Here is a 24,895-nt window from a genome sequence, read left to right as displayed (position 1 = left end):
ATATTACCCTCTCAAAGGATTATACTAATTTCAGATTCCATTCAAGAATATATAGGAAGCCCACGTTTTCTAATTCTTATTTACATTTCAGCAGTGGGCATCCTTTTTATCAAAAAAAGGCTATTATTAAAGGGCAGCTCATTAGAGCTTCATGAATATGTAGCTCACTGGAAAGTTTTAGCCTGGAAGCTGAGACTATTAAAAAAATATTTTTAGAGAAAGACTACCCTGAACCTTTGATTGATGCTATTACCCAGGAAATTTTTAAAAACAGGGAGTCTAAATATCCAGCACTATTGGGATTAGGTAAATTACAAGAGAAAAGTGAACTCAAGAAAGACATTGAGACTGGAAATAAATTTTTGCACACTTTTTCTAGTAATTCACATAAGGTGGAATCCATCATTCTTAAATACTGGCCCATTTTGGGGGTCAGTGAGGAAATGAAACAATATTTCCGAAGCAGCCACATTTTATTAGAAAGAGGGGTATTAATTTAAAGGAGCTTTTTGAAAAAAAGGGGAAATGTAACATTAACAATAAAATGAAGTGGGGTACACATAAATGTGGTAGTTGCAATCAGTGTTTTGCCATGTTAAACCACACTATTTTCCATTTACCACATAGAAATTTTACAGTGAGAACCAACAAGCACTATAATTGTGGAATGAAGGGGGTGGTATATTTAGGAGTTTGCACCTATTATTTAAGTTTTTACATTGGTAAAACGGAGAGATCTTTAAGGAAAAGAGTGTATGAGCACTTCTATGACATTTCTAGAAGTAAGGAGTCCAATGCATTCTTTAAACACTCTCAAAATTGTGAGAAAATGAACTTAAAGTTTATGGTGCTAGAACAAATCACCCCAGAGGTAAGAGGGGGGGAGCTGGGAGACTCGTTTAGAGTTTTGTGAGCTTTTTTGGCAGTTGAGATTAGATGCCACTAGCTCTCCTGGGTTAAATGACAGTATTAAGATAGGATGTGTTCTGAAGCTCAGAAAAGCAAAGCTTTGAATGAGCATTATGTTGCTTACACATTTATTATATTATATCATTATCTGATATTATAGCATCGATTTTAATTTATGTCTTGCTATAACACTTAATATTGTGAAATTGCTGATGTATCACTGTTTACATATGCACATATTGCATTTTGACATTTTTATGGATTTAATTGAAACATTTGAATTTTAATTAATTGAATTCAATTTATTAGTCAGGTGATTAATCAACTTGTTATATAAATGAGAATGACACTATGGTTTTTATTCATTCCTTGAAAAAGCCTGGCAGGAGCTGGGTGAAAGCGCTTGGATTTATTAGTGTATCGTGATTTATTAAAATCTGTGTTCCTAACCTTTGGCTTCGGGTCCTGTGCTTTTGGATATAATTAAGGAGGATGAAATAATAATGCAGATATTCAGGATTTACTGGCCTTCAAAATAGAACAAAACGAGAGTTACTGGAATGAAGAACTGAGAGGAAAAATTGAAAGTGTATTAGTGGAAGGCTAATCTGTTGTGCTTATGTGCCACAAAAGTCAGGCCAGAAGTGAAGAATGGCATGGAATGAGTATGTCAGTGCTCTTTCCATTGTTACAGTAGCTGATAGTATAACGCATGATCAGACTAGGCGAAATATTTGATGGTAGAGGTGTGCTACGCAAGCAGTGTAGTTTGATAGAATGCTATAAGAAAAAAAGCACATTTGCCTGCGAGTAATGTACAAAATACAGGGGCAATACTCGTTCCTTGTCTTAACATCATTTTTGGGGAAAGTGGAAACCTTGACAAAGAATGCACAGATACTGGGATGCAAATGGTTTTAAAATATTTGGAAGTTACATAACATCTAGGATATTAAAGCAGTAAGGGTATAAGGAAGGGTTTGCAGCATTGTATTGTGAGCAGTAAGTCAGGCATGTTTGTTTGTACACTGATAGAGGGTTTTGAGGATATTAGTTCAAGTGACATAGAAGGAGAAGAATAGTCTGATATACTTAGAACATTTGAAACTTATAATAGGATTAAGACATTATGGAATAAATGGGTGAGATGGAATAAAGGATGGTACTAAAATGATTACCTTGTATGATGTTTAATAAGCTTAAGGCATTATAGTATAAATGGGTGAGATTAGGATAAAGGATGGCATTAATGTTATTTTTTCAAATAAAATGCATCCATTTTTTCCAGCAGTTATAGTATTAGGAAGTAATCTGTAATAACAAGTGTGCATAGGGAGTAGTTTTATACTATTTATCTAAATGCTGTTGAGGGAAGTTAGTAGCAAATAATGTTGCATGAAGAATGGGATAACAAGGTGATGTTTAATTATTTATCTCTGATAAGAGATTTCCAGTTGCTGACTTGTAAAGAGATTACTGTTTGAATTCTGATGATATTAGTTAAAGTTTCTTTTTGATGATTTTTCATGTATTCTGTGTGTGCAGTTGGCAAAGTCAAAAATATCTGACTGTTCAACCAATTATGCTGAAAAGATCACAGATCGACATGAACTGAAATTAATGCTTTGTGTTGGGAGCACAAAGGCCTCCTTGCCTCTAAACTATATAATAACCTTTGAGGTTACCGTTCAGTGGTAAGGATAAAAGTTCTTGGGTTTTGAAATACTCTGGATTTTCATTTTCTTCATTCTGTTTGGGAAAAGGAACTTAGCAGTTTCAAAATACAGTACTCAAACTTAAATGATTTTAATTATTTACTTAGGAAAACGGCCTGCATGCCATACCTGCACCTATAAAAATAACCAAGTTTGAATTTCTGTCCAGTATATTCCTAATTTCTCAAAATAATTGAACATAATTTACAAAAGATTACAAAAGTTTGTTGAAACTATTAAACAGGATCCCCTGAATAGGTGTTCTTTGTTGACTGATGAAGTTCAAGGTGTAGTGTTAGACTGCTAGTTCATAAAACATATCCCTAAAAGCTTTCCTCATAAAAGACACTTCTTATGAAGATGTGTCTTTGCAGATCTTTGCAAGTGGCAGTGTATTCTTCCATGCTCTGTATGCACACACTCACAACATGTTTATAAAGACATTAAGTGTCTCTTGGGCCAGATCTCAGTAAGAGAGGGACAGACTTTTCTTGAAGCTTCAAACTGAAAGAAAATAGTGCACAAAGGGAAAGAAAGAAAGAGAGAGAGAAGAGAAAGAAAGAAAGAAAGACAATCACTGCAGATAACAGAATTGCAGATAGTTACTAACTGCATCGTGTTGCTTTCCCATTGCACGGCATAGCACACCTTTCATTTAGGTGACTATATATGTAGTGCTGTTAAAGTTTGCATAACTTTATTAGCATTTAATTTGGAAGGTTCATAAGACAGTCTATACTGCCGTACCATAGGAAATAACTTTTCATTCTCCAGCAGTGCACCTTTCCACTACGGCTCTAAGAGCATGTGCTATATAATCCCATAATGCTGCTGTATTGTATGTTCTTAGCAATAAACCTGCACCCTTCTGATCCTGCAGTTTCATTACCAAACACATTCATGTCGTGCAGGACCATCTTTGTGGTAGCAATAACTCCTGCAAGAAGGATATCAGAGCTGCAAGCCACTACAGCAAAGAAACACTCTCCCAATTTCTCAAGGACAAAAGTTCAGCCTCAGGCATTTCTGCAGTTACCTCCTAGTGCGCCTGTAGGCATCAAATATTGCTTGTTCATATTAGCATTAATAAATCCAAAACCACGCTACATACAAGGTATCAGAATATTTTATCTTGAAGCAAACATGATGGTAGACACAATTGTATTGATATTTACCCTCAATGAGTGTTGGAACTGTAGGGGATAACTTCTTTTTTTAAAGGCTCAAGCCACACCCACTGGGAGTTAAAGGTACACACTCAAAAGAGCTGTACTGGAAGGAATGAGTTAACCAGTTGATGCAACTGTGACAGTATTCTCCCTGAAGCATCCAAACAAGGAAGAGAGAATCCTGTATTTGCTGGCTGCTTATGAGCAATTACCTGGAAAAACAAGGCTCTCCAGCAGTTGGATATGTTATTTGTGGCCTTTGCAAAAGCAGTCACAAAGTAGATGATTTCCAAATGTCTAGCTAACTGCATAGTCTTTTGCTGTGAGAAAAAGAACTTCCTGCCGCAGGAATGCACAAGAATGCATTCCACCAGAGCAGCTTCCACTCCAGCTACTTTCTCTAGACTAATAATAACCTACCTTAAACTAAACAATAATAATAGTCTTTGCATTATAGCATTATACATACCCTCCTGGCAACAACTTATCAACCCTAGAAAATATCCTGTCATGGGTATCAAATAATGACTCTCTAGAAACAGTAATATTAGGTGACATCGACACTGACTGGCAGAAACGTAATGGACAATTCCCATCAGATAGCATAAACCTATTCAGTTTCTCTGAATTAATTACCTACCCTGCCTTTACCAGTTCCATGACCCAAAATGGCTCTATTATTGATTGGATTCTTGTCTCCCACCCAAATAATTATTCCCAATCCAAAATTCTTCCAGCCTCCATTAGTGATCAACACCCCATCATCACATCTAGGCTTACTTCCCAGTCTTGCAAAGAACATACAGTATCTATAAATCAGTTCAAAACCTATCCAACTTTCATCAGCAGTCATTTACAAATATACTGAGCTGTATTAACTGGTCATTTCTTAAATACTTACCTCTGGATGATGCAGTAGAACAATTTACTTCTACATTCCTAAAAACTTTAGACAGTTAGTTTAGCTTCTACTAGAAGAAAAAGAGTAAAAAATAATTATACCCCCTGGCTTACTGCATATACCACATCACTCATGCAAAAAAGAGACAAGGCTTGGACAACTTACCAAAAAAATAAAACCCAAAACAATTTACAACACTTCAAAACACTATCTAACCTTGCAAAAAAACAGATTAATCTAGACAAAAAAATTCTATACAAATCCACAACAGCAGAATAATCTAGTCCAAAAACTTTCTGGCATACTGTCAAAAAAATCCTACAGCCAAGTAAAAAATCTTCCCCCAACCTCCCTGTAATAGCTCCTCCTCCAGTATAGCAGCTCAATTTAACTCTTACTTCATAGATAGCATGACCTCCATCACTAACAATTTTCCTCAATCTCCTCCCACTCCCTCTCTGTAACCTGCAACACCTACACTTTACCTTCAACCAGTTTCCTTCATTAAATCTCTCCTGTGCAAGCTCAAGCCATGCTCCCCCTCTGCTGACAATCTTCCCAACGAATTCCTAAAGATATCTGCTGATTCTATTACCTACCCTGTCTCAGTACTTATTAATTGATCAGTCAAGGAAGATTATGTCCCCTCCATGTGGAAGAAATTCTTCATCCTTCCCCTCCACAAAGGTTGTACTTCGACTGAAATTTCTAACTACAGGCCAATCACTATTCTGTCACCAATTTCAAAACTTCTAGAAAAATGTTTTCATATACAACTTCTGCAATACCTACTTGTCAGTAACCATTTCTGTCCCATCCAACACAGACTCAGGCCTGGATACAGCACTATCACTGCTCTCCTGTCCTTTACTGACACAATCAGTAAAACCTGTGACTCAGGAAACTTTGTCTCTTCTCTGTTCTTAGATCTATCCAAAGCCTTTGATACTGTTTCACACCCCTAACTCTTATCCCAGCTGTCTCTTCTGGGTCTAACTGAAACATCCTTACTATGGTTCAACAGCTGTCTTTCTAACATATATTAATCTGTTAAATGGAAGTCCAACAGCTCTCCATTCTTACTAGTCAATGCAGGTGTACCCCAAGGCTCAATACTTGGCCCACTCCTCTGTAACATCTTTATTAACTATCTTAGTACTGCCACCAAACAGGCCACCCTTATTCAATATGCTGATGACTCTACATTAATTTTCTCTGCCAAGAATCTTTCTCTTCTACAGTGCTTAACTCAAGAAGCTTTCAATTCCACAGAGACTTGGCTAGCCAACAACCATCTACTACTTAACCCCACCAAAAAAAAAACTCTACTATTTTTACCCAAACAAATTTCCCCTGACACTTCTAACTTTTCTGTTACCTCTATGGACAGTGCTTCCATCAATGAAGTTTCACACACTAAACTGTTAGGTGTAACCATTGACAACAATCTTAAGTTTGACTTGCATATCAGCAATAACATAAAAATACAATCAAGAATTGGGGATGATGTACAGGGCCAGGAAATTCATCTCCAAATCTGCTAGAATAATCCTAGCCACTAACTGTTTATTACCCTCACTTCTGTATGCCTCCCTATTCTGACCAGTTCTCCAATCTTCCCTCAAAACAAAACTTAGCCAATGTTATAATAAAATAGCTAAATTTGCTGTAATCAAGCTCACTACACACACCATGGCTGTGCTCTCAAATCCTTAAATTGGCTTGAACTACCCAGTCAGATCAACTTCAATCAACTTACACTAACACACAAAATATTATACAACTCCTCATTATCTCAAATCACATCATCACTACATCATTACATCCCTTCTTGTGACCTATGCTCCTCTCATAAGCAGCTTCTATCTGTTTATAAACCTCAAAGAGCTATCAGCTGTAGTTTGTACTCTCACTGTGTGGCCAAAGCATCTAATACTATTCCAGAATATATCAGACTTATTCCTCAGTACTATTCCTTCAAGTCTAAGCTAAAAGATCACCTGTCCAATAATTTAATCTGTCTATGTTCCATGCCACCATCATACTCTATACTACAATTGTCTTGTCTTCATTCCTAACAGAGTGTTTCCCTTTCTTTTATAGTTCCCTTCCTTTGTTACCTTTTCTTAACCTCTCACTTCCATAAAATCCTTAACCTATTATGATCATTTTTGCTATTCTTACTCTAACTTTTGTCTGCCCATACTTTATGACTCTAAAACTGTAGCTAACTTTTTTCTTACAAGAATGTATAAATAGCTGATCTGTAACATATTTTTGTCATATAAACTAGTAACTCTGATCTATCTTGTAAGCAAGGCTTGCCAAATTATATTAATTGCTCTTGCCTAGTTTTGATTGTAAACATATTCTGTATTCCTGTGATACAGCTCCAATCTGTGTAATTGCTGTTTAAATTTATATTCTGTATGTAGTATACTGTGGAGCTTTTCTCCCCAGGCCTTCTCTGAAAATGGGCATGTGCCCAGATGGATTTTCCCACTAAAGAAATGTCAAATAAATAAATAAATCATAGTCCATTTGTGAGACAACTATTTGGTCATCAGTAGACACATTTTACAAACATTGTAAGCTGCACACATAGCCCAGAGTTAGGGAAGGATTTGTAACAGTGGCCCTCCGAGGAATTATAGAGGGTAGACACATGGTTCTCCCTCCCTAGTTTGGAGGAAGTAATGAAATTCTGTTTCCTGTACATGATGAATAGTACTGCAACAGTGGTCTTTTGAAGAACATAGTACAGTTGTATGAAAACATATAACAGCAGAGCCACTGTTCCAATACAACCATCCACCTGCCTTTCCCTACAGGACAACCCCTTTTCAGGTGCCAATATTAATCCTATTACTTCATGGCAGGAGACTACAAGGACGACTCTCATTCTTTTTGATAATAAATGACTGGTGCTTCCATGCATGGTACATGAATGGCCTCAGCAAGGTTTGCAGGCAAAAAATGGATCAGATGCCTCATTTTATGCAGAAAACAGGTATGCCTGTGCACGAAGAGGATGCTAGCCTGTACCCTTGCATAATCAGAGCTGTGGAATTTGAAATGGAAAGATGGATGCCAACCTTGGCTCTTTCCAGCTTATAATGCATAGTGCTGCAACAGTGACTATATTGGAATATCTACTGTTAAGGTGAGCTTTCACCTGTACTTTCTTTACTCGTGTAGTATCTGTGCAGAAACAGGCAGGCTGCATATGTCAAACAGTGCTTATGTGTCCTACATATATGCCACCATGTCATGTTGTCAAACTTTATACATACTTTTAGTATTAAAAATGCATTTATATTTAAATTTTTGACAGCTCTTCTATAAATCAAGACTTATTTAAATATTCACAATTTAACTCTACCACAGGCTTTGTCCAGTCAGTTATTTTATCTTTTACTTACTGTGCAGATAACATTTACAAACTGAACTGTGTTAATAGATTTTAATAGTATAGACTGAAATTCAAATGTTGGCAAATCATTTAAATCTGCTTAAATTTAATTAAATGTTCACTGTTTGTGAAATAATATTAATGATCTTTATAAGGAAATATGTTTTAAGTTAACAATTTTGTGCTGGCTTGCAAGCATGTGTAAGTGCAAAATATTGCTTCATTCAGAGCTCCTCTGACATGCATTATGCAAGTGAATACACATTCAAGCAGGTCTTCAAATGTGGATATGTAGAAATGAAGTGAATCCATGCATCACTAAATAGTGGTAGTTAGCAAGTATAACTATCAACATCTGTGCCATTTTCGTCCTAGAAATTTGGTGTGTCATATTTTTAATATTCAACACTCAACACTGCAGTGCTAAGTGATGCTTTCTGAAATGATTTTAAAATGCTATATTTTGTGCCCAGCCCCATAGTATAGAGGGATGAAGCAGTGACTGCAGCCCAGGTGGCCCATGCTTAGTTAGCAGCTTGGGCATCCGAGGAACCAGGCAGTGGAGGATGATCTTGAGCAGCCATTGTTACCTTTGATATCCTCAGAGGGAATGCAGTCTGCTAGGCCTGTGCCACTGGCAACACCTGGTAGTGGTTCATACCGTGTAGGGAGTGACTGTGTGTGTGTGTGTGTGTGTGTGTGTGTGTGTGTGTGTGTGTGTGTGTGTGTGTGTGTGTGTGTGTGTGTGTGTGTGTGTGTGTGTCTAGAAACATGCATTCCTCCCTTTCTGACCAGGCAGCTATGGACAGTCTGCAGGCAACCTTGTGGTGGGAATGCTAGGATGATCTGAGGGACTAACAAGCTAACCTGCTGCATACCACCTGATTCTCACTCTTAAAAGCACAGGTGGACCAATGCATCTTCCCAGACAGGAGTAAATGGGCCCTAGCACTCACCTTGCTCAGGCTTGCATAGCTCCTGCTCCCCTAAAATTAATTGGCTTATTGATTGCAGGTAGTTGAGTCATGGGCAGAGTCCCTCTAATATAGGTGGGGGGATTGCCAACCCCTTTTTTCTCCATCTTCATAAAGTACAAAGCAAAATGTTTCCCTTCACCTCATGCATTAGTACATTATACAAACAGAACCATGGCAGTCTCTATTAATGCAGTGCCCATAATGTAGACATTGTGCAATACAAAGAGAATACACTTGTCCTTAATATTAATGAAAAAGTGTATCTTGCAACATGAATATGAAACCAAAATCAGTACCATTTCTTCCTTATTAATAGTCTGTTGACCATCGTTGTTATATCCAACACTGCAGTGTCAAATGATGTTTTCTGGAATAATTGTAAAATGCTCTCTGTTGTGCCTAACCCAGTAGGGTAGTGGGATGACACTATGACTATAGCCTAGATGACCTGTTTTCAGTTAGTAGCATGAGTATCTGAAGGACCTTACAGTGAAGGATGATTTTGAATGGCTGATAGCAACTTTGTCATCCCCAGAGTGAAGGGAAGCATCTATGCCTGTGACATTGGCAATGCTGTTGGTGGCAAGGTATGTCTTCTGCCTGTAGCTGCTGTATTGGTTGCTGTACTGGGGAACAGGTGTGTGTGTGTGTGTGTGTGTGTGTGTGTGTCTTGACCATGCAGCTTCTGACACTCTTCAGGCAACCTGGATGATCTGTGGGACTAACAAGTGGAGCTGCTGCTGCACATCACCTACCTATCACTGAAAGAACAAATGGGCCAATAGGGCTTCTTGGGCAGATGTGAATAGACCATAAGGCTGTTGCCTAGTTCTGGGATGCCTAGCTCCTGCTCCCTCAGAATGAATCAGCCTGTTGATTGCAAGTAGTTGAGCCATGTGCAGAATTCATTTGATGTAGGTAGAGCGATTGCTGTCCATTTCTTCTCCATCACCATATAGTACAAAGCAAAACATTTCACTCCAAAAATGTTTCCCTTTTCTGCATTAGTATGTATTCTGCACATCAGCATCTCTTTCACTGACTTTTGTGCAAACACAATTCTGGCAGCTTCTATTACTGTTGTGCCCTTAATGTAGCTGTTCTGCAATGCAATTAATAGTTGTCCTTAATATTAATGAAAAGGCATGTATTGTAAAACAAACACAAAACCAAAGTCATCACTGTTTTTTTCTCAATAACAATGTCTTTAAAGTGCTATTGTTCAACAGTAGAATCTGACATCATTTTGAAATGCTGGCTTTTACATTCTTGTCATCATAAATTGTAAAGCAAAATGTCATAGTTCTACTGTGAAAACTGCATTCCCCATACTGGTATGCATTAATAGTTACTCTGAAAAGAGCTTCTACTTTCATTGTCATTGAAATGCATTCAAGTAAGTCACAGCTTTTTATTATTTCAGTAGACTTAATACAGCCTCTGTGTGTGGTTTATATGCCTCCATTCAGGTGTCACAGAATAGTACTTGCTTTTTATCACAGAACAGGGCTGTGTTGCTTTCCTATTGCATAGTATGGCATATCAAATATGTTCTCAGAATTACAGTAACAAAGTTGCTTCCCAGAATAATTTTTAAATGCTGTATTTTACTTCCCAGTCATCAGAAACAGCAGCACAAAATGTTACAGCTGTGCTCAGAAGAGTGGGTACTTTCCCCATGTGTACTAATGTGTAATCTATGCTACTTTCACTGTCAGTGCACAGAGTTGTGTCACAGCTTCCTAGTAGCACAGTATCTTTAATGCAGTTTCTACATGCTGTTTATGTACCGTCCAATATGCTATCACAGAGTAGCTGTTACAACAAAATAGAGTTACATATGTTGCTTTCCCATTACAGAGTAATTTCTGATAGGGCACTAACAACACATAATGCATAATACTGTCATACTGATGTGCTGTATGTTATTAGCAGTAACAGAAAGTTATGTTAGCTTGCTAGTAAAGTATAACAGTACTTCAACACCAGCGTACGACACAATGCCAAATGCTGCCACGCAGCCTCTTGCCAGCATTTTTACTGTATTGTCTGTTGCTTACATTAAAAGGACTGTTTAAGCATATGTTTGCATTGTATTATTTTACTGGTGCAGATAATTAAGACTGAGAGCTGGTAACAAGTGCTTCCTTTACTCAATAGTATGATTGTGTCAGCCTCCATCTGCCTACTTGACATGCCAAGCAAGTCAGTGTAACCAGACGATGCTCCTGGCTGAATTTTGAAAAGGTCTCTGTGAGTCAGTGCTCTATTGCAGTTAACAAATACAAGTAAATAAGTAATCTATTTTATACACAAATTAAATGTAATTTGCATATGTAGGCACAAGAACACTGTAAATGACCTTATACCACCAAACTTGTGTTGATTTAGCAAGTATGTGCTTTATGCTGATAAGCAAGATTTGTTATTATGCATTTAAAGAGTGATCATTTCAAATTATAATTTAACCATGCATCCTTCCATTTTCCAGTAAATTACTTTATCCTTTTACAGGATTGAATGAGTTTGTCTTTTCGGCTTTTCCCGGTTAGGGATCGCTACAGCGAAACTCCAGTCTGCTAATGATCGATTTTTATGGTGCCGAATTGCCAGCCCGACACCCAGCCTTCAATGAAGGTACGCCCATTCACGCATGTCTTTCGGAGGCCACTCGACCGTGGGGAGGACATGCACACTCCACACAGAAGGCACTCCAGCTGAGAATCGAACAGGAGAACCTCTTGCTGTGAGGCAACAACGCTACCACTGTACCACCGTGGCTTTACTACAGGATTGAGTGAGTAACAAAGCCTATTCCAGCAGGCATTGAAATCTGTCCTGGACAGGCTGCCTATTACAGAAAACACACACAGACACACACACACCCACACATACACACACACACACACACACACACACACACACACACACACACACACACACACACACACACACAGTAAACTCAGGTCTACAGGCAAATTAAAAAAATTACAGTTTACTTGTTTTGTGTCTTTTAGAGGTATGAGAACCCAGAGAGCCCAAAGAAAACTCAAGCAGGTATAGAAGAACATGCAGACTCCACACAGACTGACAAACCAGCTGAGAATCAAACCAGAGAACATCTTTCTGTGAGGTGGCAGAGCTACATGATGGGCGATTGTGATTCTTTCAAATAATCATCCCAGCAGAAATAGAAAACATAGTAGTTCCTTCTTTTTAATGTGTCCCTCTGGTCAGAAAGCATTGTGTTGGAATGCTAACAACATAAAATGCATTATCAGTTCTATTTTGTCATATGTAGTTATTGCAGTAAGAGAAAGCTTTTTCTCACAACAGTTAAACAGACTGATATTTGATCCTTCTCTTCCTCTCTAGAGATAACTTGATTAATTGTGATTTCCAGAAATTTCATGCATTGTTTTCTTCTCTTTTTTTTTCACTAAAAATATACTGACCTCTTGAAGAGGACTTGCATCATGTAACAGGTTCCTCATTTCAGAAAGATGTATGCCTAGGTTTGCATGCAAACTTGCTAATGTGAACGTTTGTTTTAGCTGAGGCACCTATATCTTTTCAGTCTGATAATATCTTTCACAATGATTTTCTGAGAAGAGGAAAGGCTGGTTTCCTCATCTACTGCTCTTTTGTCCTTATTAAAGATTGAACTGATCACTTCTCCAGTTCCTAACATCCTCTAGTTTTTCAGAATCATTCTTGCCCATTTGTATCTCCTGCTGACATAAATTTTGGCTTCTTATATTTTGGAAATCTGAAAGAATTATATATTTTATTTGGGTTGCTTAAAAAATATTAGCTGTATAGGTTTACTAGGCACACATTGCCTTTTCAAGAGTGACCCAGATGCAACATTTGGCTAATTAACTTACTCAGAATCACACAGTAGGAAAATTAAGGTTTTAGGAATCAAACAACACTGCTGCAGAGTCAAGTTCTAGTAGCACATACAGGCAGTCAATAAACCCTACATGGCAGCGCACTGTTTTGTATTCAGTAAAAGGCTCTACATGGCGTGTAGAGCTGCTCAATCACGGTAAACACTCTGGCATGCTAATTACAGCATAAGCAGCTGAATTGTATGCTAATCAACAAATCTAAGATAGAGGAGCTATTCAACACACTATAAAGCAACTGTGTAGACTCAGTGCTGGTTTTCCTTGTGAATTCCAAAACCTGTTGGAGTACAGTCACTGAAAGGAGTCTACACAGAAAGAATGTTAGAAGCTGCTGTTGCTTTAAGTCATGTGTATGTGCAACAGGCCGAAGTCTATGCTGCAGCTGCTACTAATAGACCATGCCCAAGAAGGAGACAGTTTTCAGACCCTGTTTAACTTGTCACAATCTGCATGAGGTGGAAATTGTAAAGTGCTATAGTGTGGCTAGAGACACACTACAGGAGCTCTGCAACTTCTGTTTTCCTCAACTCAAACCCAGGGCAAACTTGATGGGAACCCATATCAGTGGAGACAAAGGTATGTGTAGCACTTAGAATTTTAGTTATAGGAACCTTTCGGAGACCAACAGGGAACATGCTGGGGGTGTCACAGGCATCAATATCTAGGATCCTTCATCAGTTCCTGAATGCTTATACTCCAACATGCCAGTGACCACATATATTTTCTCCATACTCCTGAGGACAAGGCCACACATATGCAGGAGTTCTACCCTGTAGCACACTACCCTGAAGTACTGGGTGCCATAGATTGTACACATATAGAAATTAAGGCACTGCCCAGGGAACACAGAAGGCTCTGCATAAATAGAAAGGGCTTCCACACTATTAACTCCCAAGTCATGTGTAATGCCAAGGGAATCCTCTTGAATGTGTGTGCTGGCAACTCAGGCAGTTACCATGACTCACATATCTGGCACATTTCCCAGCTGTATCAGATGTTCACTAGGGGTGATATCCCACTGGGTCTTTTAATGGGGGATATGCAGGTTATACACTGGAACCATGGCCGAGGACACTCATCAGAACTGCACACACACCTGCTGTAGAATGTCAGAATGAAGCACACTCTCAAACCAGAAATATCAGCATAGAGCATGTGTTTGGGCTGCTGAAGTCACAGTTCCAGTGCCTAGATGCATCTGGGGAAGCCCAGCAGTACACTCCACGTACATGTACAGAAATATTCCCAGTATATGCCATGCTACACAACATTATCCTGAGAAAGCAGCTTCAGCAGGATCAACAAGGGGAAGGGAAGAGCAACACATTCCTACACCAATGGCAAGGTCAACACAGCCACACACAGGTGAGGAGTCAGGGGGGTGTATGCAGATGTAGGTGTGCTCAATATGCCCTTGCATTGGCTAAGAGGCAACACATACCACACTCATTCACTATCTAAGGGGCTAAAACCTTCATCCTACACACATATATACAGTAACACTGATGCCAGGCAGCACTCACAAACTTTACCTACCCATGTAATGGCTGTGTACTGCTAGCATCAGACAGAGTCAGCTCTGAAATGAAACGGTTGCAACTGCTGGATTTACAAGTAACTGTTGAACCTAGAATGTATTGTGTAATAATACAAATGAATGGTATATCCTTGTATATTGTTACTTGGTAATGTAAGCAAGTAAAAGGAGGGTGATTTGTACAGAAATTACTTTAACATGTGACAGCAAAGACTTGTGTGGCTATGTGTGTCCTTTTTCAAGTAATAGGCCTCAGGCATCAAAGATTCACACACCTCTCAAAAGTACTGATGGTGTCCGGATGTCCTCAGGTTGTCATCATACTTTTGCACTGGAAAATCATTAAAGAAAGAAGTTACAAAAAATGCTTGATTCTATCAACTGTCTAACTTTATAAGACCAAAATATGCCAAAAGTACGATTAACAAAACATCAGAAATGCAGATATACTAAACATTAAGTCAGGCTTGCACCCTGAGCATCAGACACAAATGTTATGTATCCCTGAATCCAAAAGATAGAAAACAAGGATCTGTCACAGTTATCTTCACTTGCACAGGGTGTTGTGCATGTTTGTGGGGGGGGGAGGGTGTAGGAAGCCCAGGCTGACAAAAAAGGTTGGTGAATGAGTGTGAGTAAGTAAGAGAATGAGGCAGACATTCAGATAAAGTACCAATTGGCCAGTGAGACAAAATGAGCTTTAAGCTTCACGGCTGAACCATGTAACTGTTGTGTGGGTGTGTCTGTATGGATCCTTCAGATGAAACTGGTGTGTGAGTGTCTGCAGGAACACAGCCAAGCTCTATGCTAGCTCTAAATCTTGGTATGTCAGACAGGTGTGAGCCATGCATGGTAGAGGTGGCAGCTCATCATTGTTGTACCCAGCCACAAGAACTGGCTCTGCCAGTATTTGTACATGCATGTCCATGCCCAGGACCAGATGCACTGTTGCTAAATGAACGTGACTGATGTCTGCTGGATGAGGCCCCCTCAAAAGGACACCTAGGGACACGACCCCATGGCCTACCACATTTAGGTGTGGACACCTCAACCACTGATGGAGCAATAGAAGTAGTGTCCCTATGGGAGTGTGATCGGGCATGGCCATGTCTGCTAACAGCAGATGAAATGGCTGACCTCCACCCACTAGGATGCCGTCCACCTCCCGGCAGATATTCCATGACAGACACTGCCCATTCCAACATGTCATTCATCCGATCCATTAAATCTGCAACCTGGTGGAGGCAGTCGCACATGTCAGCCTGTGCCACATCTACAGCCCTAAGTATTTCTCTGGAGGACCTATAGGAACATGCCTGAGCCTTCATGATGGCCCTAAGCATACATCAAGTGGCACAGAAAGACACACGTGGATCAGGTGGATGGACAGCAGGCCTTCTCAGATTACCCCTAACAACCCTTCTGCATGGCACCTTGCCACACTTTGGCTATGGCCAAAGCCAACAGGCACTGAAGCCACAGTAACCACACTTCTCTGATTGAGTTCTCACCATTCACTTGTCCAATATCTGAGGGCTCACTGGAATGGGTTGGTGTAAGCCCACTGGCTGTGTCCATTGGAATTACAGGGGATGGCTGAATGTCAGCCTCAGTGTCATATTCAACTTCTGCACCCCCAGACTGTGCCTCTGTTTGGCCACCATCATCATCAAAGTCTGCCGATACTCTGACATCAGGTAGCAAGAGTCCTACACTTCCAATGTCAGGATCACCTGCGATAATAAACAACAAAGAAAAGAAAGAATGAATAGGTACACTACTAATAAATAGGTACTACTACTCATTGACTCTCTTCAAGAGGAATCTTGATGAGTGGATGGGTGATCGTAGGTTTACCCCGGGTATCACTTCTGTGTCACTGTTTGACAGAGGCACAGTATACTAACCTCGAAAAAGGGCATAGCAAAATTAATTTAAAATGGGTGGTGAAAGCCAAACACACTCTGGCTAGGCTTATAAATGCCCTAGGGCAGATAGCCTGGTAAGAACCTATGAACTACAGTCAAATGTATGCTAACAAACTAACAGTGGTGCCACTACTACAGACAGTACAGCAATACACAGAATGGTCCTGTCATCCACATCACACATATGAATAAAATAATATTTGTTTAAACTGGTCATCACAACTGACAAATATTTGGCTTACCATGTGCAGTTGATGCTATGCTTCCCATGGATGATGGTCCTGTAGAAATTAAGCAAAAGGTAAGTACACTATCACAATTAACAGTAACACAGGGGGTTAAAACTTTTTGCTCTTTATATGTCCATTAGCAATACTTTTAACAAGAACTTAGATGACAAGTCCACCCTAAGCCCATGTGTAATCAATCAGAATGTGTTGTTAACTGTGTCAATCTACAACTACCCCCCCAAACAAATTTAATGTTAAACAGAACTGAAGTATTGCTGTCAATATTTTACTATACAAGAAGTATTTAACAATTGAGATAGATAAGCCTACCTGGAAGCTCCTCCTGGGGACATACTTGTTCTCCCTGAAACAGTAGCACCAACGTCAATGACATGCTGTTGTGCACTTTCCAGTGAGCTGTCTAGATCACTGACAGTGAGTAGGAGCATTTGCTGTTAATGGTGACTGTGTAGCAGGCCCCCCACTACCCATCAATTCACAGGTCACTGCAGCTGCTCTCCTACGTGCAGATGAAATCATGTCAGTGGCCCTATGGCACACGTGATCATATATCCTGCTGTGACCGCCTACTGCTTTCACGTCAGCAACTATCTGCTGCCAGATTTGCATTCTGCCTGACATATATCAGGTTTTCTCTCAAGCAGAAAGGCACCATGTCACCTAAAAGCTTCCATAATGACCTCATTCTCAGGGTCACTGAAGGTTTTTTTTTGGGCAGGGTTGTGATGCCTGGGTGCCATAGCCCTAGGTGACCTAAAACACAACAGAAGTATAATACACATAAGTATCATATAACTAAGAGTCCTGTCTCGATATAACACATAAAATATAGCATTTCACTATTACCCACTGGAGAAACATAAAACAGTCAAGATATTCAAATATAAAAAAGGAATTAGTCAAGATATTCAAATATAAAAAAATTGTGTGGTTGTAACGTATTATAAGGAATTATGTGGATGTAATATATTAGAATCACACAGAAAGCAAGTTTGGATCCAGAACAAGGAGAGTAACAATAGCAAAAATCTTGTTTGTGACAAAAGAGAAATTCAACTTTGCTCTCCTGCCCCCAAAAGAACAGGAAAATGACACATTTTGCTAACAAATCATCAGTGAAATGCTAAAAGTGCTATCAAATAAACTGTCCCTGAAACGTGTGTGATTTAACACAGAACATTCCATTTTAAGCTATTGCCAATCAGGTCTACCTGTGGCCAGCACTCCCCTAGAGGTGTGTATGTTCCATCCTAGAAAGCTAACACCCCTGTGTCATTGACAATATAGGACATTTACATTTCATGGAAATAACAATAGAAGAGTGTACAGAGAAAAAAAACAGTTGTAACATTAGCACTTGTTTATAGGTTCATAGGTAAGTACTAGGCTATCTGCTCGAGGGCATATGTAAGCCTAGCCAGAATGTGTTGGCTTTCGCCGCCCCCTTAGATTAGTTCCCTGTGCCTCTGTCCAACAGAGCCATTAGTTCCCTGTGCCTCTGTTCAGCAGAGCCACTGCAATGATCCCCGGGGTAATTTTCTGTTTCCCATCTACTCGTCAAGGTTTCTCTTGAAGAGTGTTAGTGAAGAGCTCTGCCTAATGTAAATTGGAATCCTGTTCCAAAGCATGGGGATTCTCTGGGACAGGAATCTATCCCTCCAGCAAGTCCTATTTATCGTTATGGTGAGGTTTAGATCCCTAGAGCGTGTGGCTCTCGGGAATTCGTTTTTTTTTTAGGTGGAACATGTCCATCAATTATGGGTTGGACAAGGCCTTGTATGCCATGCAGAGATCACCTCTGAGTAGGCGGTATGCAACCGAGTACAGCTGGAGTTTCTTCAGTCGGGCTGCATAAGGCATCTGTTTGAGGCCAGTAATCCTCTTGGTGAGGTACTTCTGTGGTCTTTCCAGCTGTTGCAGGTGTCTTGTAAGGTACATCCCAAATGGGGCATTGTACTCTATGATGGGTCTGATGAGTGATGAGTAGAGGGGCACAATAACCTCTCTTGTTCTAGATGCAAACCCTTTTGTGATTAGGTGGGCCACATCGAAGGATTTTCTAACCACCTTGGCAATATGATTATCAAAGGAGAGATTACTATCTACTTGGGTCCCCAGATCCCTTATTTAATTTTCTGTATTTAGGGGACTACCACATATGTAGTAGTTCATGGGTACTTTGTTTTTTCCAGAGGGGATGACTATGCACTTTTTGGCATTTAGCTTGAGGCCATGATTTTGACACCAGTGAGACCCTTCTGGAGGATGTCTGTATCAGCTGGAGAGTCAATTATGGCCCCCAGTTTGCAGTCGTCTGCGAATTTGGTCAGCCATTGTCCTCCTGTGCTTGCCTGTACCTCTGAGAAGTATATACTGAACAGGAGGGGTCCCAGCACTGATCCCTGGGGGACACCACTTGTAACTGGTTTAGAGTCGGACCTAGAGCCTGCAACTTCCACCGTGTGGGTTCTATCCATGAGCCAATTGGCAACCCATCTCGTGATGTAGGGGTTTATGTTCAGGCTGGTGAGCTTGTCTATAATACTAGAATGGGGAATGGTGTCGAAAACCTTTGCACGGTCTAGGTAGGCTGTGTGGACCTCCTTTCCCTCATCTAAAGCCTTGGTAACTGTCTCAAAGAAGTCCACCAGGTTTATGAGGCATGATCTGCCCTTAACAAAGCCAAACTGGGTAGGGTCCAATGTTTGGGAGTTCGCAATGTCTCTGTTAATGAGTTCTATGATTACGTGCTCCATAGCCTTGCAGACCAGGCAAGTCAGGCTTATAGGGTGATAGTTCCTGGAGTCCGTTGTGGCTCCACCTTTGTGGACTGGGATAACTGTTGCTGTGTGCCACTCTATGGGTAAATAGCCTGTAGAGAGGCTGAGTTTGAACAGTGTGTTTAGGTGAGGGGTTAATTCATTTTGGAGTTTGTGTAAGACACAGCTTGGGAGACTGTCTGGTCCCATTGAAGCTGTGTTTTGGCTTTGGATAGGGCTGTTTTAACCTGTGTGTCAGTGATTGCTGGGGCTCTACATTCTTCTGGTATGGTTATGGGCCCTTTAGGGGATGTGAGTGGGGTGAAGTTTGCACTAAACCTGTCTGCCAGAATGTTGGCAATATCAGTCGGTTCAGTGTATTTTGTGCCATTCTGCACTAACTCAGAGCAGATTTGAGAGTTTCCACTTAGGTTCTTGGCATAGCTGAAGAACGCTTTGTGGTTATCTTTGGAGTCCTTGGCAATTTTTCTTTTGAAGCTAGCCTTGGATGATTTTATGAGGGATTGTAGTTTCTTGCTGACACTGATCAGGGATGTCTTTCCTTCTTGGGATTTAACTATTTTCTGTACTAGTTTCCTCCTTCTATTGTATAGCTTGTTTATGGCAGGGGTCCACCAGACTGGTTTCCTTTTCTTGGAGGAGTGAGTCTTGGTTTTGCTTGGGAAAGCACGATCCATGCATTCTTGCAGGTGCTAATAGAGTGCCTTTGTAAGGGATTCAGCAGCTTGGACAGCATTGTCCTTTAGCATGGGGGCTGTGAACCTTTCCACCTTGGTCTGAAGTAATGTGAAGTTTGCTTCTGAAAAGTTTTTCACAGTGGTTTCCTTGATTGGGGGTGGGGGCGGAATGTGGATATCCTGAGTGATTAGTCTATGGTCTGATCTAACCAGTGAGGGGATGACCTCTGGTGTAGAACACCGGTCGCCCATGTTGGTGATGACCAAGTCCAATATGTTGTCACCTCTGGTGTGGGTGTTGATCAGTTGATCCAAGGCGTTCAAGTTTATAAATTCTAGGAAGCGTTGGGCAAGGGAGTAAGTACTTGAATAGTTCTCCCAGTTAATGTTTGGGTAATTGAAATCACCTAGTATTAGGGCATTTGGTAGGACCTTCATATTTTCCATTGTCTCCAGAAATGCGGAATGGGGGTTCTGGGTCATGGTGGGTGATTTGTAGCAATCTACAATTTGAATTGCAGTTTTGCCCATTGTTAGTTGCACATGGATGATCTCTGAGGCATTGTGCTGCGCCACTAACCTGGAGGTGTGGGTATCCTTGATGAATATGGATACACCCCCGCCTTTTGTGTTTTGGTCCAGGTTCTGTGGCCGAAAAGTATGGTATGAGTTATAGCCTGGTAGTGCTGGGGTGCTCTCTGGAGCCTTAAATCAGGTTTCTGTTACTGCATAGATATCGATGTTCTCCATACTGAGGAGTGCCTCGAGTGCATGTATTTTGAGGTTTAGACTTCTGGCGTTGAGTAGCATTACCCTTAGTTTTTGGTTACTTGTGCTATTTACGGTAGTGGGTTTGTCTTTTGAGCCTTGCCTAAAAAAAGGCACTATGGGGGTGGCAAAAGCCTTGGCCAGTATTCGACAGCCTAAGGGGGACAGGTGCAAGCCATCACTTGCGAAGCAACGTGGCTTGTTGAGCATGTCATCCCAGGCGGACAGATACTGGATCCCCTTTGAATGACACCAGAAACTTAGCCAGTTGTTGAAATTGATAATTGTTTTCTTTATACTGTGGCATCATTCTTGGTGAGGGCAGGATGCTACTCACGGTCAGGGTCATACCAGCTTGGGCTACGTGATCAGAGGGCTCTTCCATGTCTCTTTTCATGTAGTCCAGGGAGGTACATCTCAGATCATTGTGATGACAGTTAATCAGGCTGTGCATCTGATAAAGTGAAATGCCCTGACAGAAATGCCCATGCCATCAGTACACTTCTAATAAATGCATACAGATAAAAGTAGCATTTGCTAATGCATATGTGTGTGTGTGTGTGTGTGTGTGTGTGTGTGTGTGTGTGTGTGTGTGTATCTATATATATATATATATATATATATATGTATAGAGATATATATAGATATATATAGATATATAGATATATATATATATATATATATGTATATATATATATATATATATATATATATATATATATATATATATATATATGTATATATATATATATATATCTATATATATATATATATATATATATATATATATAAAATACACATGTTTTGCTGACATTTCAGCATATGCAATATATAGCTGAAAAATGCAAGCATACCTTGTCAAGGTCAGTAGTCTTCTGTGCAGCTAGATCCCAAAGTAATATCCTCTTCTGTATTATCAACATAAACAAGTCCCTCACCTTCAGCTTCCCTAGCTAGACAGCTCCCTTTTTATGGTGTAGATTCAGGGCTGTGAGCACGGTGAAGATGCAGATAAGGTGTGAATTCATTAGAATTGCTGAATCCCAGTTACTTGGCTCCATGTCGCAGATATAAATATAGTGCAAGCACTCCCTCAGTGCTTGTTGATAATGGATTGCAACTGTGAATGATTACAGGTAGGGAGAAGGAAAACACAACAGCAGTTCAGACTGCCCTACCTCCAGTGGACTTGTCAGCCAGTTTAGACTTACAAAGTATAGAAGTAATTGTATCAGGTCTATATCACTTTGTCAAGTGCTTTATTCTGAGAATCACTATTTATCAAGCTCATTTAAGCGAAACATGGGGGGGGGGGGCTGTTCCGGCTCCCAGTAGAAGACTGAGGCTTAGAATAATCTGTCCAAGGCGTTATCCAGAGCAGCTGGCATCCCACTCACTGGAGAACAGTGTAAGCATTATTTCAGTGACCTAAAAGGTGCAAGAGGGATACACTTAACCAGTAATTCAATGCATTTCAGATTAGTGACATCCCACAGTTGTGTAATTATGCTAGTACATAATACATAGAAAGCTAAATACAGGCAAGACTGGCATGCATAATGCTGTTCTGTTGTTATCTTTTCTTTTCACAGCTGATTCTGAAATAGAGTTGAATCAGCAGGCTCATGCTGATCATTTAGAGAGACTGTGGGTAAGCAAGTAGCATGTATGCAGCACAATAGAAGTATTATTGTAACTTTAAAAGTTAAAAATATAAATGTTTTTGTTTTCTGTACAGTAGTAGCAAAGTGAGCATGCATATCCTAACCGTAAAATCAGGACTTTATTCAGAACTCACAGAGCATTACAGAACCAGTCCTCTCATTTCTGAATACATCAGTTTAAGACAGTTTCTTGCTGTTTTTATGCTCTCAAAACAGATTGGTCATGAATACACTGGACTGTATGTGTTAGTAATCTTCCTTACTAATGAAAAATGCAGATTTTGTAATACTTCATGAAAATAGTGACCCTGGCGAAATGAATACAGTGGTGTTATTATTAAGTACTGAAAGTCTTCAAAAAGCATGTAAAACTGTTAACCGCAAAAGAGTAAATACAAAGACAAGTGGTTGTCTTTTTATTTTATGCACTCTTTTTGTGTTTAATAGTTGCTGGTTGCATGTAGCATAGAGCGGCATGGTGTGTCTTTTTATTTGGTAGTAAGTACTGGATTTGAGATTAGGAATAATATAAGGCTGTTCACAGTAGGTAATCAACTTAGATGAGGATTACAACATAGTGATTTGGTACCAAGAGTCTGTGCATTTAGCCATCATTTTAGAATAATAGTTAATTATTCCACTGTATCATTGTTCAATTATACAGTAAAGCAATTAACTCTACCATCTTATTTTTCAAGTCAGTTATGGTAGTATTAATAACCAGTGCAAAGCAGAATAGAGCATTCTTTGCCATTACTTTCAACAAAATATTACCATGCAAGCCAGCATTGACAATTTTTTTTTCTTTTGCAGGAGATATTTGTACAGCAGACTGGATGATAGTGGTGTAGTGGGATCTCAAAGCAGTTACAATAATCCTGTGTATACTGACTTCTGATCAAGCTTCAAAAACAGTTTTGAAGAAAAAAGTCTTTTGTTCACTCTTCACACTTTTTTCTGTGTTAAACTGGAGTTAAAGGTTAAATTGCAGCTGTCAAAAGAGGACCACATTTGTTCTATTAATATATAATAATTTTCAACTGTTCTTGTACATATTGTTCTGTTACACAGCCACAAAGATGCTGTCTCCAAACAGATGAAAAGAAGAAACCTTCCAGGCACAAGGACCTAAAAGGCAAGAAATTGCAAGTAATGTTTATAACAGCAGTTACAAAGAAGAAGAATTCATGGAAGAAAACCAAGAAGTACTTAGGTTAATATTTCTACAAGATGGTAACCTAAGGGTTGTGTTCTTTTTTTTTTGATTCAGGTTTACTCAAAACTACAAAATGGCTCAAGTACTGTTGATTTGAAATAATGAAATTTGCTTTACAAATGATGTGAAATATGCTTAGTAATATATCTCAGTAAAATGAAAGAGACAGAAGTCGTTTTCTGACACATGAGTTCTTTCACTATCTTCAAAATGTACAAATACTGAATTGTTTGTAGAGAGGTCAGTTAGCAGAAGACCTCGTTGCCTGCTTCATGTTTAATAAATTGTTACCAGTTGCTGGTCCGCATAGAAAATTTCTGCATGTCAGAGGAATTTGCACGTGAGTTTTTGTTACATGTTTTCTTTCTTGATCATTTGTGCTTATCATTTGACCAAAAGATGTAGGTCACAGAGTATGAAGACCTTCTAGATTGTTTCTGGAAGCGGTACTTTTTGTTTATTGCAGAGGCATCTACCTTAGCATCCCTGTCAGTGCAGTCCCATGATCCATTTGCAGCTGCTTGCTTTCTTTTGCCTTATGTAAAATTATGCTGTCATGCAAAAACACATATGCTTAACACAGGAGAACATTTTGTAAACAGCATGATTTAATTAACAGAACCTAAACAAATATGTCATTTAACTTATCTATACTACACCTAGTTGTTCAACCAAGAAAAATAAATAAATTAAATACATACATACATACATGCATACATGAGTTGTTTGCCTTCAAAACCCAGCCTGTAGAGTTCATGAGTAAGGATTTAACCAGTTCGGAATTCAGGCCTGCTAGGAAAACAGAATCCAACCAAGGTTTTAAGAATTACTTAGACAGATCAGAGGTAATGTCAGACTTATACACATTTCAGAGTATTTCACACAGTTTTCATGGTAAAACGCAATTGGCATAATGCTATAAAAGTTTTTATCATAAAGTTTACTGTCTATGTCTGCCACGCATGTTTTGTGTTCGAGCTTTAAGTAATTTGCTTTTTTAAAGAACTTTATCTCCTGAGCAGATTATCTTTACACATATGGAAAGTTAGTGTCCCAGTTTCATATGACTCCTAGTAT

The 24,895-nt window shown here is 39.5% G+C and overlaps 1 protein-coding gene across 1 annotated transcript in view; it reads left to right on the top strand.

The window, feature by feature from the left end:
• Positions 1–24,499, top strand: part of LOC122800056 (uncharacterized threonine-rich GPI-anchored glycoprotein PJ4664.02-like) — a 541,511-nt gene extending 517,012 nt beyond the window's left edge. The window contains exon 4 of the mRNA XM_044069542.1: positions 23,416–24,499. Coding sequence (XP_043925477.1) covers positions 23,416–23,500 — 85 coding nt within the window. The 3' untranslated portion in view covers positions 23,501–24,499. The remainder of the gene's footprint in view (positions 1–23,415) is intronic.
• Positions 24,500–24,895: the final 396 nt, after the last annotated feature.

The sequence above is a fragment of the Protopterus annectens genome, chromosome 4.part0, assembly GCF_019279795.1.
Source record: "Protopterus annectens isolate FY-2018-M chromosome 4.part0, PAN1.0, whole genome shotgun sequence".
In the NCBI taxonomy this organism is placed as follows: domain Eukaryota; kingdom Metazoa; phylum Chordata; order Ceratodontiformes; family Protopteridae; genus Protopterus; species Protopterus annectens.
The sequence above is the reverse complement of the archived record's forward strand: the minus strand, read 5'-3'. Positions and strand labels throughout refer to the sequence as shown.